Source organism: Rhincodon typus, chromosome 49 (genome assembly GCF_021869965.1).
Source record: "Rhincodon typus isolate 14 chromosome 49, sRhiTyp1.1, whole genome shotgun sequence".
NCBI classification, from domain to species: Eukaryota; Metazoa; Chordata; class Chondrichthyes; order Orectolobiformes; family Rhincodontidae; genus Rhincodon; species Rhincodon typus.
In genome coordinates this window covers 3,227,724-3,242,844 of record NC_063380.1, presented here as the reverse complement: position 1 = coordinate 3,242,844, position 15,121 = coordinate 3,227,724, and the positions used below count along the sequence as shown (strand labels likewise).

The window sequence follows — 15,121 nt, the reverse complement described above, 5'->3', positions numbered from 1 at the left end:
ACAGCCCATCATATTAAACGTGCAACAGGAAGAGGCACAAACCGCCTCAGTGTTTCTGTTTGAAGGGAGTAGGGAGAGAGATATTTACTCCAGAGTCTGGGATTCAGCCCCACCGCGCCCACCACCACCCCCAACCCCTCCGCCCTGACCATCTCCACTTCCAGAGATTGTGTCTACCTCCGTATGTGTCCAAGCTTCAGTCTGTCAGTAATCTCCTCAGGGAGGTAGAAGGAAATTGATTACATCAAAGCCAACGTACTGAAACAAAAATGCAGAGGAATATATGAGATTCCATCACAGACTTATTTTCAAAATTTCCCCAATTTATCAGCATTTTCTCCTGATTTTAAACCAGAGAATATTAACAGATTTGATCTGGGATCAGGAGGCAAATGTTTTCTGACTACATCCAGTGTTTACTTTCTGAGAGGCTGGGCAATGACTCAATGGTGGGGAGTCACTCCCCAGAGCCTGCGTCTCTCCCTTCGTCCCTGCAGCTGGTTTTCTAACACTCTGAGGGTAAAAAAAAACACAATAAGAAGACCAATGACCGTCCCACTCCCATTCATCAGGCACAGAGCCCATGTCCACTACTTCCGGGATTGGTGCGGTTTCTACATGAAATATTAATGATGAACTGATACACTTACCTTTCTCTCTCTCTCTCTCTCTCCCTCTCTCTGTCCCAATCTAACTCTCTATCTCTGCTCAGCTATCTCCTGCCCTCGGAAATTAATCAAACTCTCTCTCTCTTTCTGTCTCTCTCCCTCTCTCTGTCCTTATCCACCTCTTGATCTCTGTTCAGCTTTCTGCTGCTCTCGAGAATCAATCTCTCTCTCTCAATCTCTTTCTCGCTGTCTGTCTCTGCCCCTATCTCTCTCTCTCTCTCTTTCACTCCTCTCTCCCTCTATCTTCCTCTCTTTGTCCCTGTCGACCTCTCCACCTCTGCTCAGCTTTCCCTGCTCTTGACAATCAATCGATATCTATTTTTCTCTCTCTCTTTCCTCATTTTCTCTGTGTTTTGACTGAAATGTCCTCTCCTGCCTTATGTTTTCCACATGTTGCAATCTCCCCACCATGTCTCGTAGACAATTGCAACATCAATATCACATTTTGGAGGGCAAGGGGGTGACGAGAGGTGGGAGGGATCTGGGCTGAGGGAAAAGGAGCGATGAGGCACTCCACCCACTACCAAACCATCAGCAATCTCAGCCCAGGGCCCCGTAGACAGGCCCACGCTGTGTTTGAGGGTGACCTGCAGGCCGAGAGGGTACACAGCAAGATTCCACAGGCAGCCGTATCTGGTACCTCCAAGGGATTCCCTCAAAACTTGTCGGAGCCAACCACACCCTGCCCCCAAAACTGAGGGACTGACACTGGAATGAAGGACATTCTGCACAGCAGGATCCCCCCAGCTGTCCCCAGCCTCCCCACACTGAAGGAGACTGAAAGTTCCCAAAACCTTCACCACCCAAGATCAGAACAACCCCTGCACCCACCTCATCTGAATTTGGAAATGGTGGATCCCTGCTACTGTAAAGGAAAGGACCGCAAGCTATTCCCACACAACAAGATCCCACAAGCTGCAACGTGAAAACAGGACTTCCCCCACTGAGTCCACCAGCAAATACTAAATGCCCCCATTTTAACTTAGAGCTGGGCTCGGACTGAACACTGGAGTTAACCCCTCACCCCCTTCCCCCCAGAACCCCCGCTCCTCTTTCAGCTGTCTCCCTTTTCCCTCCAACACCACCATCTTGGCCCCTACACTGTCCACTGCGCAGGATCAGACAGGCAGCAAAACATGAAAATGGCCACTTGTTGATGAGAGAGAATTAATCTCATCCCAAAAATTGGCCGTGAGGGAGTGGGGGTGTCAGACCCTGCAGTTTCTGCCCCTTTGAAATATTGAGCCTCCCTCCTTATCTCCAAACCTGAGACTGCACTGGCCTCTCCATTCCCTCAACACCCCCAGGCTCAGAGACAGGAATGAAGTCCCAGTCAATGGAAACAATATGCTCCGTTTACCCCCAAACCCCACACAGACCAATAGCGCCCAGTAGGAGAGAATCGAATATGGAGGGATCCCACTCCCTTCCCACATCCTGGCACACCTATCCTACCCATCCACTTCCCCATTAAAATGATGACAAGTCCCAGCAGAGTTTCTCCCAGATATTCCAAGATAAAATACAGGAAAGAAACCAGTTGGATGGAGAGACAGAGGAATCCCCTGCCTTCCCCTCGCCTTCCCCATTGCCCTCAGGTCGCAAATAAACTGCATTTGAGTGGCACCTGCACCTTCTGTTTATCACTTGCTGCCTCTTGGCCCTGTCTGAAACACAGATATGACACTCCGCAATGATTCACAAAGCTTTCAATTGTGTAAGTCCTGCCTTTGTTTGTTTTACTAAAATGCAATACCTTGCATTTATTCAAATTTAAACTCCATCTACCACTCCTTAGCCCATTGACCCAATTGATCAAGATCTCTTTGTAGTCTGAGATAACCTTCACTGTCGAAGTGGACCCAACAGCAGACCCAGTCGAACACTACTGGTAAAAGGCCTCCAGACTGAAAAACAACCTCCACCACCAGTCTCTGTCTCCTGCCGTTAAGCCAATTATGTATCCAATTGACAAGCTCACCCTGAATCCCACGTAATCTAACTTTACTAATTAGTCTGCCAAATGGAACCTTGTTGAAGGCTTCACTAAACTCCAAGTAGACAACGTGTACTGTTGTGCCCTGAGACACGATTTCTCTTGCATAAAACCATGCTGACTATCCCTAATCATTCCTTGCCTCTCCAAATGCAAAGTCTCACGGGTCTATGGTTCCCAGGTTTCTCCTTACATCACTTTTTAAACAGGTGCAAACGATAGCCATTCTCCAGTCATTAGACACCTCACCAGTATTTAGAGACGATGCAAATTTTTCCACACGAGGCTCACAATTTTCTCCCTAACTTTCACAACGTCCTGGGATACACAAGTTCAGGACACAGAGAAATATCCACGTTTATACAGAACGTAAAACATAGAACAGCACAGCACAGTACAGGCCCTTCGTAGCACGATATTGTGCCGACCTATTATCTTACTAAGATCAATCTCCCCTGCATACTCTACTTTTTACTATCCTTCATGTGCCTATCCAAGAGTCGCTTAAAAGTCTCTAAAGTATCTGAATCCACTACCACTGCCGGCAGCGCATTCCACACGCCCACCACTCTCTGCGCTAAGAACCTACCTCTGACATCTCCCCATACCCTCCTTCAATAATCTTAAAATTATGCCCCCTCATCACAGTCATTTCTGCCCTGGGAAAAAGTCTCTGACTATCCACTCTATCTATGCCTCTCATCATCTTGTACACCTCTATCAAGTCACCGCTCATCCTTCTTCGCTCCAATGAAAAAAGCCCCAGCTCCCCCAACCTTTCCTCATAAGACCTGCTCTGCAGTCCAGGCAGCAACCTGGTAAATCTCCGCTGCACCCTCTCGAAAGCTTCCACATCTTTCCTATAATGAGGTGACCCAGAACTGAACACAATATCTTTTAAGACCAGTGGAACTTCCTCCTTTACAATGTGAACTGTTTCCAAAACATCAATATTTACTTCCCAGAATTCTCTAGCCTCCATTTATTTCTCCACAATAAAAACTGAGGCAAAATATTCATTTAATATCTCTCCCATCTCCTCAGGTTCAACACAATGATGAACTCTTTCACCTTTATGGAGCCCAACTCTCTCTCTAGTTGCTCTCTTTCTCTAATATACTTGTGGCATCCCTTTGGATTATCCTTAACCTTATTTGCCAAGACTATCTCATATTCTCTTTTTGCCTTCCTGATATCTCTCTTAGGAATGCCCTTACACTTTTTATACTGTTAAAAAGATTCATTTGCACCCAACTGTTTATATCTAATATGTGATTTTTTTTAATTCTTATATGACAAGTCCTTCATCCCTGCGATCAATCTTGTAAACCTCCTCTGGACCCCTCTAACAACAGCACATCTTTCCTTAATACAGGCCCCGAAACTATTCACAATACTCCAACTTCAGTCTGACCAGTACCTTTTGTAGCCTCAGCAGTACATCTCTGTTCTTGTTTACTGGCTGTATTCAAATGAATGCCTACATTGCCTTTGCTTTCTTAACCACCAATTGAACCTGCATGTTAACCTTAAGAGAATCCTGAACTAGAACTCCCAAGTCTCTTTCAACTTCAGCTTTCTGAAGTTTTTCCCCGTTCAGAAAATAGTCTATGCCTTTACTCTTCCCACCAAAATATATAACGTCACACTTTCCCACACTGTGTACCACCTGCCACTTCTTTGTGCACTCTCCTAGCCTGTCCAAGTCATTCTGAAGCCTTCCCACATCCTCAATACAACCTGTCCCTCCACCTATCATTGTGCCATCTGCAAACTTAGCAACAATGCCCTCAATTCCTTTGTCCAGATTTTTCATGCATTATGTGAATAGGTGTGGTACCAACACTCACTCCTCCTCAACTCCACAAGTCATCCAGCTGTCATGCTGAAAAAGTCCCCTTTATCCCAACTCTCTGCCTTCTGCCAGTCAGCCAATCCTCAATCCATGCCAGTACTTTGTCCCTAACACCATGGACACTTACCTTATTTAGCAGCTTCCTGTATGGCACCTAGTCAATGCCTTCTGAAAATCCAACAGACTACATCCACTGGCTCCCCTTCGTCCAAGTTGTTCAGTACGTCCTCAAAGAATTCCATCAGATTTGTCAGGCATGAAGCCCCCTTGTGGAAGCCATGCTGACTCTTCCAAGTACTCCATGATTACATCCTTACAGTGACCTGCCACACTGTGTTTAATACAAAGCTAATTTATTTGACTTTTATCCAGAATATTAAAACTTTGCTTTCAGTCCTGAATGTGATGAACTGCAAAGTCCAATTACTGTTGAGATCTGTGAATGCCATGTCGTCTTCGCAGGATTGATAAGTAAGTGAATTCCTTCCCCCACACAGAGCAGGTGAATGGTCTGTCCCCCAGGGTGACTCTCTGCTGTCTCAGCAGGGCCGATGAGTGACCCAACTGTCTTTTCCTCACATGCAGCAGGTAAATGCTTTCTACCCAGTGTGAACTCGCTGGTTCACTCAGAGTTGAGATGATCACCTGGACCCAGACCCACAATGAAAGCACCCGAAAGGTGCCTCATCATGTGAAAATGTTGACGGGACATCAGTTCGACAGAACTTCGATAGCACTTTCCACAGACTAGACGTTTGAAAGGACTCTCCTCAGTGTGAACACGTTGACGATAAAACCGTCCCCAAGAATGTGCATAGGGATTCCCATAGTCTGAGCATTTAAAATGTCTCTCCTCAGTGTGAACACATTGATGACAATTCAGTTCCCAGGAGCTTCTGTAGCACTTCCCACAGTCTGGGCATTTGAAAGATCTCTCCGCAGTGTGAACTTGCTGGTGTCTCAGAAGGTTGGACGACCGAGTGAATCCCCTTCCACACTCGGAGCAGCTGAACGGTGTCTTCCAAGTGTGAACCTGCTGGTGCTCTGTGAGATCAGATGATCACCTGTACCCAGTCCCAAAGTGAGCACACCTGAATGGTCTCTTCTCAGAGTGAACATGTTGGTGGGATATCAGGTCCAGGGGGTTTTGTAGCATTTCCTGCAGGCTGGGCATTTAAAATGTCTCTCATTGATGTGACCAAGTACAGCATCTCCAAACAGCTGGAGTGAGGATTCCAATCAACAGTTATAAATGTCAGAGAACTGGAGCCAATAGGTTGCATTCCAATCCACGAATGTTAGTCAATGCCCACCTTTCTTTTTTTTACTCCTTCCTCATTCAGAGGATTAGGGCATCGCTGGCCAGGCAGCATTTTTGCCAATCCCTAATTGCCCAGAGGCCAGTTAAGAGTCAACTACGTTGCTGTGGGTTTGGAGTCATACAGGCCATAACAGGTAAGGATGGCAGTTTCTTTCCAAAAAGAACATTAGTGAACCAGATAGGTTTTTCCCCTGACAATCAGCAATGGATTTATGATCTTCACCACTTTCTCAGGTAGCTCTTAATTCCAGATATTTATTTAATGAATTCAATTTCCAGCATCTGTCGTGGAGGGATTTGAACCAGGGTCCCCAGAACATTATCTGGTTTTCTGAATTAACATCCAGTGATAATATCACGAGGCCATCACCTGCCCCTTTAGTCACATCATTTCATTGATGAAATGAGTAAAGTATCATCAACAAGATTGCAGGTGCAACTATTGCGTCAGAATGTATCTGAACATCTGCCAGTTTCAAGACAACACATGTCTCATGAACGACATTGAATTCAATCCAGGCCATTGATGCGTACGGGACTAAGGCTCAAGGAGAGGTGCAAGGGAGAGAGAAGGTGTGCTGCTTTTCCTCTAAATTGGAATTTTATAAAATACTACTGTTAGTGAAAACAAATCAGTCCTATCTTCCTGAAAAACCATAAAACCATCTCTTAACCTCTAAATTGACCTACATCTTTAAGGACACTACAAACATCATGATGTTACACTCGCAACTAAGTTAGAAAGTGAACTGAAAACAGAACTCTGACAATCTGTACGGATTCAACACACACACACGGTGCGGATTCAATGCAGTTTACGTATTCTTATCGACATATGCTGAATGGGAATTTGACCTATTGTTTTTCACAATGGGTTTAAGGGTGATATAGAGAGGAAGATGAAATCCTGCAATGAAATGCACAGTTATGGATTTTTCTTCACTCAAGTTTTAACTATTTGAGCCAATGGAATAAATAGATGTGTCACCCCATTACTTATTCCTGTTTGATATTACCACGGTTCGAAGCATGAATAAAATGATCAATGCATGAACATAACCCTGAACGATTCACATTGTTTGTCGGATAGTAAGTATAGAATCTCAGTTTGCTTTCTCTTGGACATCAGAGGCTCAGCGATGACCTGTTAGAATTTAAAAGTTAAGAGAGGATTGATAAAGTGGAAAGGTAGAGTCTGTCACGCCAGTGTAAAACTGTCAGTTACTCTGAGATGTAGGTATAAGGTAAAAGGGGGGAAATTTAAAGGACACGCCAGAGGCAGGTTCTTTACACAGTGCGTGGTGGGTACTTGGAATATACCAAGACGAGGTACTAGTAATCGATACAATAGCAACAAGCATCTTGACAGACGCATGAATAGGTAAAGCATAGAAGGATGAGGACAAGTTATTTATTATTTGCTAAAGATCTGACGGAGTGTATCAAAAACCCGAAAGGAAAATGCAACGTAAAGGCGCAATTAAGTATTGCATCTCATTGTATGTAGTAGGTCCTTCACGGCAGCATGATGAGATCTTCGATTAACTTCAAAATATTAATATTGCGACCTAATGTGGGGCAGAGGGAATGATATCAGCCGGGTGCAGAAGTCAATAAGGCCAGTTAATTGGAAGTTACTAGAGAGAAAGTAACTGAACAATCAGTAGACTTCAGTTAAAACAAGCACCTGCATTCTTGACACCAATGAAGGAACCAGAGACATTGACATCCAGAAGGGTGCACCTTTCTCACTGCTAAGCGTTTCATTGAGCGACATTGTAGCCACTTAGCCAAATACCGCAGAAATAATAGGAGTTTGTTTCTAAGCAGAACCATGTAGAAACATGAACTGACTTGTAAAGAACTGTGGCGTCTCCAGGTGATATTTTGCTGAAATGGAAGATCACAAATGGCCCGAATCAAAGTGACTTCAGTGCGTAATATCAGGCAGCATGCAATTCAAATCAAGAAGTAAAATATTTTGTCATGAAATGTGTGCGACAGAAAATAGTTTCTGTGAGAAACTGCTAACCTCTCTGCATAGGTACCACTGATATGGGGGAAAGGAATGATGGTGGTCAAGCATTTGCAAACAATACCAAATGACTACATGCAGCAAAATTTCCTGAGGCATGATGATGGGCTATCCAGATTTCACAGCGTTTAATCATGATCTGTGAAGCAATGTAAAATTATGCTCCAGCGTGACAAAAGAAAAAAAAAAACTCACTAACAATATGGATAAAATCAAAGACTGGAGTGACTGGGCACACAGGAAAATCCACACTCTTGTGGGTGATGGGATTCAGGCATTAGCAGTGACGAATATAGAACACACATGGAATATGGAACACATTAAAAGAAAGGACTTTTAAGACACACAAGAAAACTACAGATAACGCAGAATAGAGAAATACGAAGACCAATTAAGGGGCACAAAACAGGGTATCAGACTTGCTAACAAAAGATTTATGAAATGAACCTTGCAAGAGACATAAAACACAATCAGCGGGTATTTTGTAGTTATACAAATGGAAAACAACTGTTTAAGAGTACTATTGGCCCGAAGCAAAGTAACTTCCATGCAGAATATCCGGCAGCATCCAGTACAAATCAGGGAAAGATAAAATATATTGTCATGCAATGTGTGCCGCAGTAAATAGTTTCCCTAATAAATTACTAATCTTTCTGCATAGGCACCAGTGTTATGGGGTAAAGGAATTGTGAGAGTCAAACATTTGCAAACGATACCAAATGACTGCGTGCAGCAAGGGTGAGGGCAGGGATATAATCATTGAGTAATGGGACATGGCACAGATACTGAGCGGTTGTTTTGCTTCAGTATTCACAGTAGAAGGGGAGGATTATTTGTCAGAAGACCCAAGGAGATAAAAAGAATAAGATTCTTTCCAATAAACCATCAACAATGGTAAAATTAATGGAAGTGAGCTGTGACAAACCTCCTTAGGGCTTCCATCCAGATGTCGTAAAGGAGGCAGTTCAGTATATTGCTGGTGCCCTACAATTTTCTTTTTTTTTTCAGAATTCCCTGTAGTCAGGAATTTTACCTCTTGTTTGGAAATTCGCTTATGTCACCCTGCTCTTTAAGGATGGCAATAAAATGAAACTAGTAATTTCCCAACAAATTTGGCTGACATTTTGTGGTGCAGAAATTGTTGGAATATTTTACAAAAGATAGGACAGTTGATCACATCGAAAAAATTCGATATATCTGATTAACTTTTCAGGGATTCATGAAGCGTAGGCCATCCTTGTCAAACGTCATAGAGGAATTTTAAGAGGTGACAAAGATGGTGGACAGAGGTAAGTCAAGGAATTTTGTATTTTTTTCCAGATGTATTTTGATGGATGATTTCTAGGTAAAGTAGAAGCCCAGGAGAGTGAGAGCCAATTGCTGACGTTGTTAGACAATGTGTTGAGCGGGAGGAAACAGAGAGTTGAAGAAAATTGGTAAGTTCTCAAAATGTCATGACATGACTCATCTTGCTCCGCAGGGAGCATAGACTTGTGGAAATTTGTAGCTTTGCTCCTTAAAAGGTCCTTGATCCTATGTGAATTGTTGAATTTAAATCTGAGAATTTTTTTTATGTATTAAGTAAGGCTGAAGAAAGGCGTACAGAATTAAGTCACAGATCAGCCATGATCTTTTGAATTGTGCAGAAGCATCGGGGTTCTGAAATGGTCTACTCCACTTGCTATATTCTCCGCCGATTGTGTTTGTTGCACACTTGTCTATAATATCCATTGATGATGTGGATTGTGACATAGAAAAGTCAAATATTCAAGTTTGCTGATGACACAAAATTTAGGAGCATTGTCGACTGTGTTGACGAAAGCATAATATTACAATAGGACATTGATAGATTGTGTGAACGGGGAAAGGAAGTTAACAAATAAAATTGGAGAATGAAGTTTGCAAGTGCGAGGTTACCCTTTCTGAGATCGGAAAACAACATATGTGATGGCACTCTTTAAAAAGCATAACGTTAAATACAGTGCATGATCAACCAGAATTTGGTGTTCAGGTGTATTGCCCTTTACAATGCCCCGAACAGGTGCAAAGAAACAGTTAAAACGTCTAATGGAATTTTAGCCATAATATCTGAAGAGCTGGAGTAGAGTTATGCAGAGTCCTGCAGTCACATAAAAGTCTACTATGACTCCACTGAGAGTACTGTGCGCTAGTCTGGGCACCACACCTTCAGATCGTTGTACTGGCTTTGAAGTGAGATCAACACACGTTTATTGAAATAATGCCTGGACATCAGGAGTGAGATTAGACAAAACTACGTCAGTATTCACGAAAATCTAAAATGTTAGGAGGTGATCGAGTCGAGGTTAACAGCATATAAATAGGAAATTGCATAACAGATAAGGATAAACTATTTCATTTGAGTCTATGATCAGGGGCATCGTGCGTGAATTAGAGCCAGACCATACTAGAGAAATGTCAGAAATACTCTTCCATGAAATGAATACTGAAAGTTAGCAACTCTCTTCCTAAAACGGCGATTAATGCTAATTCAATTGTTAGTTTTAAATCTAAGATCGACAAGCTTTTGTATAAAACCAAGCCAAAAGCAGGAAAGTACATTTAGCACACAATCCAGCATGAACTTATTGAATGGCAAAGGAGTATCGAGGAGCTGAATGGTCTGTTCCTGTTCCTGTGCAGTTGTGATCCAGAGGGGGCAGAGCTAGAATACATATAGCATCTCCCTGAATGTATGAAGGAGAGACATCATCATCTCAGAGGATGTACATCACGTCTTTTTTTTTTCAAACTCCCTTAGCGAAGATACCGTCATTTGCTGGGCCATTGCTTGATATGGCATATGCAACAAAGTCACATTTTGCACATCTCAGAACGAAAAGAACATAGCCGCCATTTTATACATGGCACTTCGACCAATTCTAACCAGGAAACAGAAGTAGGACCAGAAGATGAAATCTTTAGACGAGTATCTTGTCTCTTGAGCTGACCAAAGAAGATGACATTACTGAATAAATAGCTGAACTATTATTAATCTTAAATGGCAAAACATTTCGCTACGTCGACAATTCAAGAATTTTACACTCTTAAATATAAACCGATATCTGAATTTGCAGTTTATTTAGGAATGTTAAAGGATTGTTGGAATCAAAGGCGATGATCACTGCACAAGATCTTTGTTCTCGATGATTTTAAACGTAGAGCTCACGCCTGCCTAAATTATTGTGTCCTGATTCCGACTCTTTTCGTACCTCTCGTTCTCAACAACTGTTAATGTGCCAGACCAGAGTCTACACGAGAAATTTAACTAATACATAATATTGAAACGTTTGCAGTATGGATTCCCGTAGGGATTTAAAGTTGCTTGCACATTCTTAGTTTTACACGAAGAGAAAATGTTACAAATTCACTGCGCCTTGGAAGGGAGACTGTGTGTCATAACGCACAGTAGAAGATAGAATCAAAGCATAATTCATGTTGGATTTTAACTTTTTCGTAAGTTTGCTATTTTAATAAACAGACTGATTGGATACTTCACTCCATTCTTCAATTCTGTTCTGAACTTGTTCTGTGTTCCAGTATAAATAAATGCATTGATGCAGGAACTCAAGAACTGAAGCATATACCCGGTTTCCTCCAAATTAAATGAAGATCCATTGGAATTAGAACCTGAGAAATAAATAACTTTCCCAATCCGGACGTAAAGAATCGTTACAAAAAATAATGAATATAACAGGATGAAACTGCCTGAGATGGTGAAAAGTAAAACCATTGATTTCTTTCGTTTTTCCATCTCGGGGTCTCTCCGATTTTCTCCACTGTTCCGGGTCCGGAGTCGCCTGCGGGCCCTATTGGCTGCTAGAATGTGTCTAACTGTCAGACCATTGAGCAATAAAATCAGAATGAATGGGAGACAAGGATTTAAAACTGAGCGAATGACATCGTATGCGACCCATGCAGGTGATGAATAAAACATCAATTTTAAAACGCAGAACCAGGGTACATTGTTACTTATGTAAACAGGTTCATAGACAAAATATAAAAAGGTATCTTTTCCGCAGACCAATACCATGACAATTGTTATAATACGCACTGCCATCTTTTTAGTACAGTACTTCATTTTCAATTTTTGGCAACATATGGCCACAAATCGATCAAATGTAAAGGCGACCGTTAACCAAACAGAACTGTCTATGGCAATATAGATTAAGACAATACGGAGACTGCATATCGGCGTGATGAATAGGAAACTGGATGGGAAGAACATTCCAGCTATTCGGTTTAATATTACAGCAATGACCATGACAAAGAGATCTGTCACCGCCATGGACACAAGGTAATATGTGATGCATACGGAGAGACCACATCCTCTTCGAGGCAAGATAGCAATTACTGCCAAATTAGCTGAAATAGAAGAAAAAAAGTGAGGAAAGCGATGGAAAGAGGGAAAATTCAGGAATGTCGCTTGTTGAACTCCCAACAAATCTAATTCATTCTCATGACACTGCATAAAATATATACGCTTGCAGCATGATCCTCAGTTGGAAAGCAGTATGGTTCTGATGTGTTCCTGAATCGTCAAATCCCTTCCTTGGTTGGACTGTTTAAATACTGTGTTATGAAACCCTCCTGAAAGGTCCTTACAGCAGTCAGTGCAATAATGATTGTGCTTTGAATGGCCAATAAAATAAGTATAAAAGCGGCTCCTGTGCACAAACATCCACAAAGATGGAACAACAGCAAATGCATTAATAAGGGGCTTGTACGGGGCAAAATTTGTAAGGACGAATCAGAAGGATTTCTTGACACAGTGTGTAAATAATGCAAGCAGGGAAGGAGTAATACTAGACGAAGATACATCATAACCATACAGGAATGTTGAATATACAGGAAAGAAATACATATGAAGATAACCGTAGTAAAAGAGATGACTGTAAACATCAAACGCATGCATCGAATGTGGATTCGAGCAAGGGACTGATTACATTGCTATGAGAATCAGTAATTGTCATGTCCAATCAAATACTCAAGTAATGGCAATTGTTGGGAACATTAGTGTACTATATTGTCAAAAATAACATTTAGCCAAGATGAGCGAAAGGTCAGTCAGAGACTGTGACTTTTCAGAGTGAAAGTGAGCAAGTTCACATTTGCAAAACAGATCACTTCATGTCGGATCATTGCCTTCAGCTTGAGGCATTAGAATTGGAAGCGAATGAGGTCTTGTTCATCCAAAATAAATGTCCTCTTAATGCAGCAATTCGCCAAGGTTGCTGTATACTGCCTCGATTTTTGACAGCTTCTGTCCCTTGCCAGATATTTATACGAGTGTTTTATTTGTTAGATACCAGTTAACTCTTGTTGAACTTCAACAAATACTAACATAACAGCAACAAAAGCAGAAATTGCAGTTTAAAAAATCAGAAGATCTCGCAACATTTGTGGAGAGAAATCAAAGTTAACATTTCAGGTCCAGTGACCCTTATTGAGAAAAGATATAACAGCGATGATCAGAACATTCTGGAATATGTTGAGTGTCAGGAGCTAAATGAATGCTGGATTTGCAATCATTAATGCAAAAGCGCAAGGAACACCTCATAACTACAAAAAAATAGAACAAAAACAAGAACAAAAAACACAGAAAATTACAGTACAGGAACAGGCCCTTCGGCCATCCAAGCCCGCACCAACATGCTGCCCGTCACAACTAAAACCCCCTACCATTCTAGGGACTGTATCCCTCTATTCCCATCCTATTTATGTATTTGTCAAGACGACCTTGAAAAGTCACTACAGTATCTGCTTCCACTACCTCTCCCGGCAGCGTGTTCCAGGCACCCACCACACTCTGATAAAAAAAACTTGTCTCGTACATCACCTTTAAACCTTGCACCTCACATCTTAAACCCATGGCCCCTGGTAACTGACTTTTCCACCCTGGGAAAAAAGTTTCTGACTGTCGAGTCTGTCCATGCCCTTCATAATCTTGTAGACCTCTATCAGACTGCCCTCAACCTCTGTCATTCCAGTGAGTAAAACCCAAGTTTCTCCAACCTCTCCTCATAGCTAATATCCTCCATACAAGGCAACATCCTGGTAAATCTTTCCTGTACCCTCTCGAAAGCCACCACAACTTTCTGGTAGTGGGGCGACCAGAATTGAACACAATATTCCAAATGTGGCCTAACTTAGGTTCGAGAAAGTTGCAACATTACCTGCCAATTGTTAATGTCAATGCCCCAGCCGATGAAGGTCAGCATGCCATATGCCTTGTTGACCACCTTTTCCACCTGCGTTGCCACTTTCAGTGACCTGTGTACCTGTACACCCAGATCCCTCTGACTATCAGTACTTGTCAGAGTTGTGCCATTTGCTGTATATTTTACATCTGGATTAGAACTTCCAAAATGCATTACCTCACATTCTTCCGGATTAAACTCCATCTAACATCTCTCTGCCCAAGTCACCAAACGATCTATGTGCAGCTGTATCATATAATGGTCCTCATCACTAGCCGTAATTCCATCAACCTTTGTATCATCAGCAAACTTACTAATCAGACTAGTTACATTCTCCTCCAAATCATTTATATATATTACAAACAGCAAAGGTCCCAACACTGATCCCTGAGGAATGCAATTAGTCACAACCCTCCATTCAGAAACACACCCTTCCACCGCTACCCTCTGTCTTCTATGACCAAGCCATTTTTTTTATATCCATCTTGCAAGCTCAGCTCTGACCCCATGCGGCTTTGCCTTCTGTATCAGTCTGCCATGAGGGACCTTGTCATAGGCCTTACTGAAGTCCATGTAGACAACATCCACTGCCCTAACCCTCACCGATCATCTTCGTCACTCCCTCAAAAAACTCAGCCAAGTTAGTGAGACACGACCTCCCCTTCACAAAACCATGTTGCCTCTCTCTGATAAGCCCACTGATTTCCAGGTGGGAGTAAATCTTGTCTCGTAGAATCTGCTCCAATATATTGCCTACCACGGACGTAAGGCTCACCGGCCTGTAATTAGCTGAATTGTCCTTGCCACCCTTCTTAAACAAAGTAACCACGTTGGCTATTCTCCAATCCTCTGGGACCTCCCCTGTAGCCAGTGAGGTTATAAAGATTTCACTCAAGGCCCCAGTAGTTTCCTCCCTTCCCTCTCACAGTATTCTGGGGTATATCCAATCAAGCTCTGGGTACTTGTCTACCTTATAGTTTTTCACGATCCCCAATACTTCCTCCCTTTTGACCTCAACATGATCCAAA

The 15,121-nt window shown here is 42.4% G+C and overlaps 1 protein-coding gene across 1 annotated transcript in view; it reads right to left on the bottom strand.

Annotated features, from left to right (window-relative positions):
• Positions 1-5,141: 5,141 nt before the first annotated feature.
• The window catches only part of LOC125488081 (zinc finger protein 595-like), a 10,407-nt gene continuing 427 nt past the window's right edge, over positions 5,142-15,121 (bottom strand). Inside the window, exons 2-3 of the mRNA XM_048620903.1 lie at positions 11,344-12,258; positions 5,142-5,563 (exon numbers count right to left, since the gene is read on the bottom strand). Coding sequence (XP_048476860.1) covers positions 5,142-5,563; positions 11,344-12,258 — 1,337 coding nt within the window. The remainder of the gene's footprint in view (positions 5,564-11,343; positions 12,259-15,121) is intronic.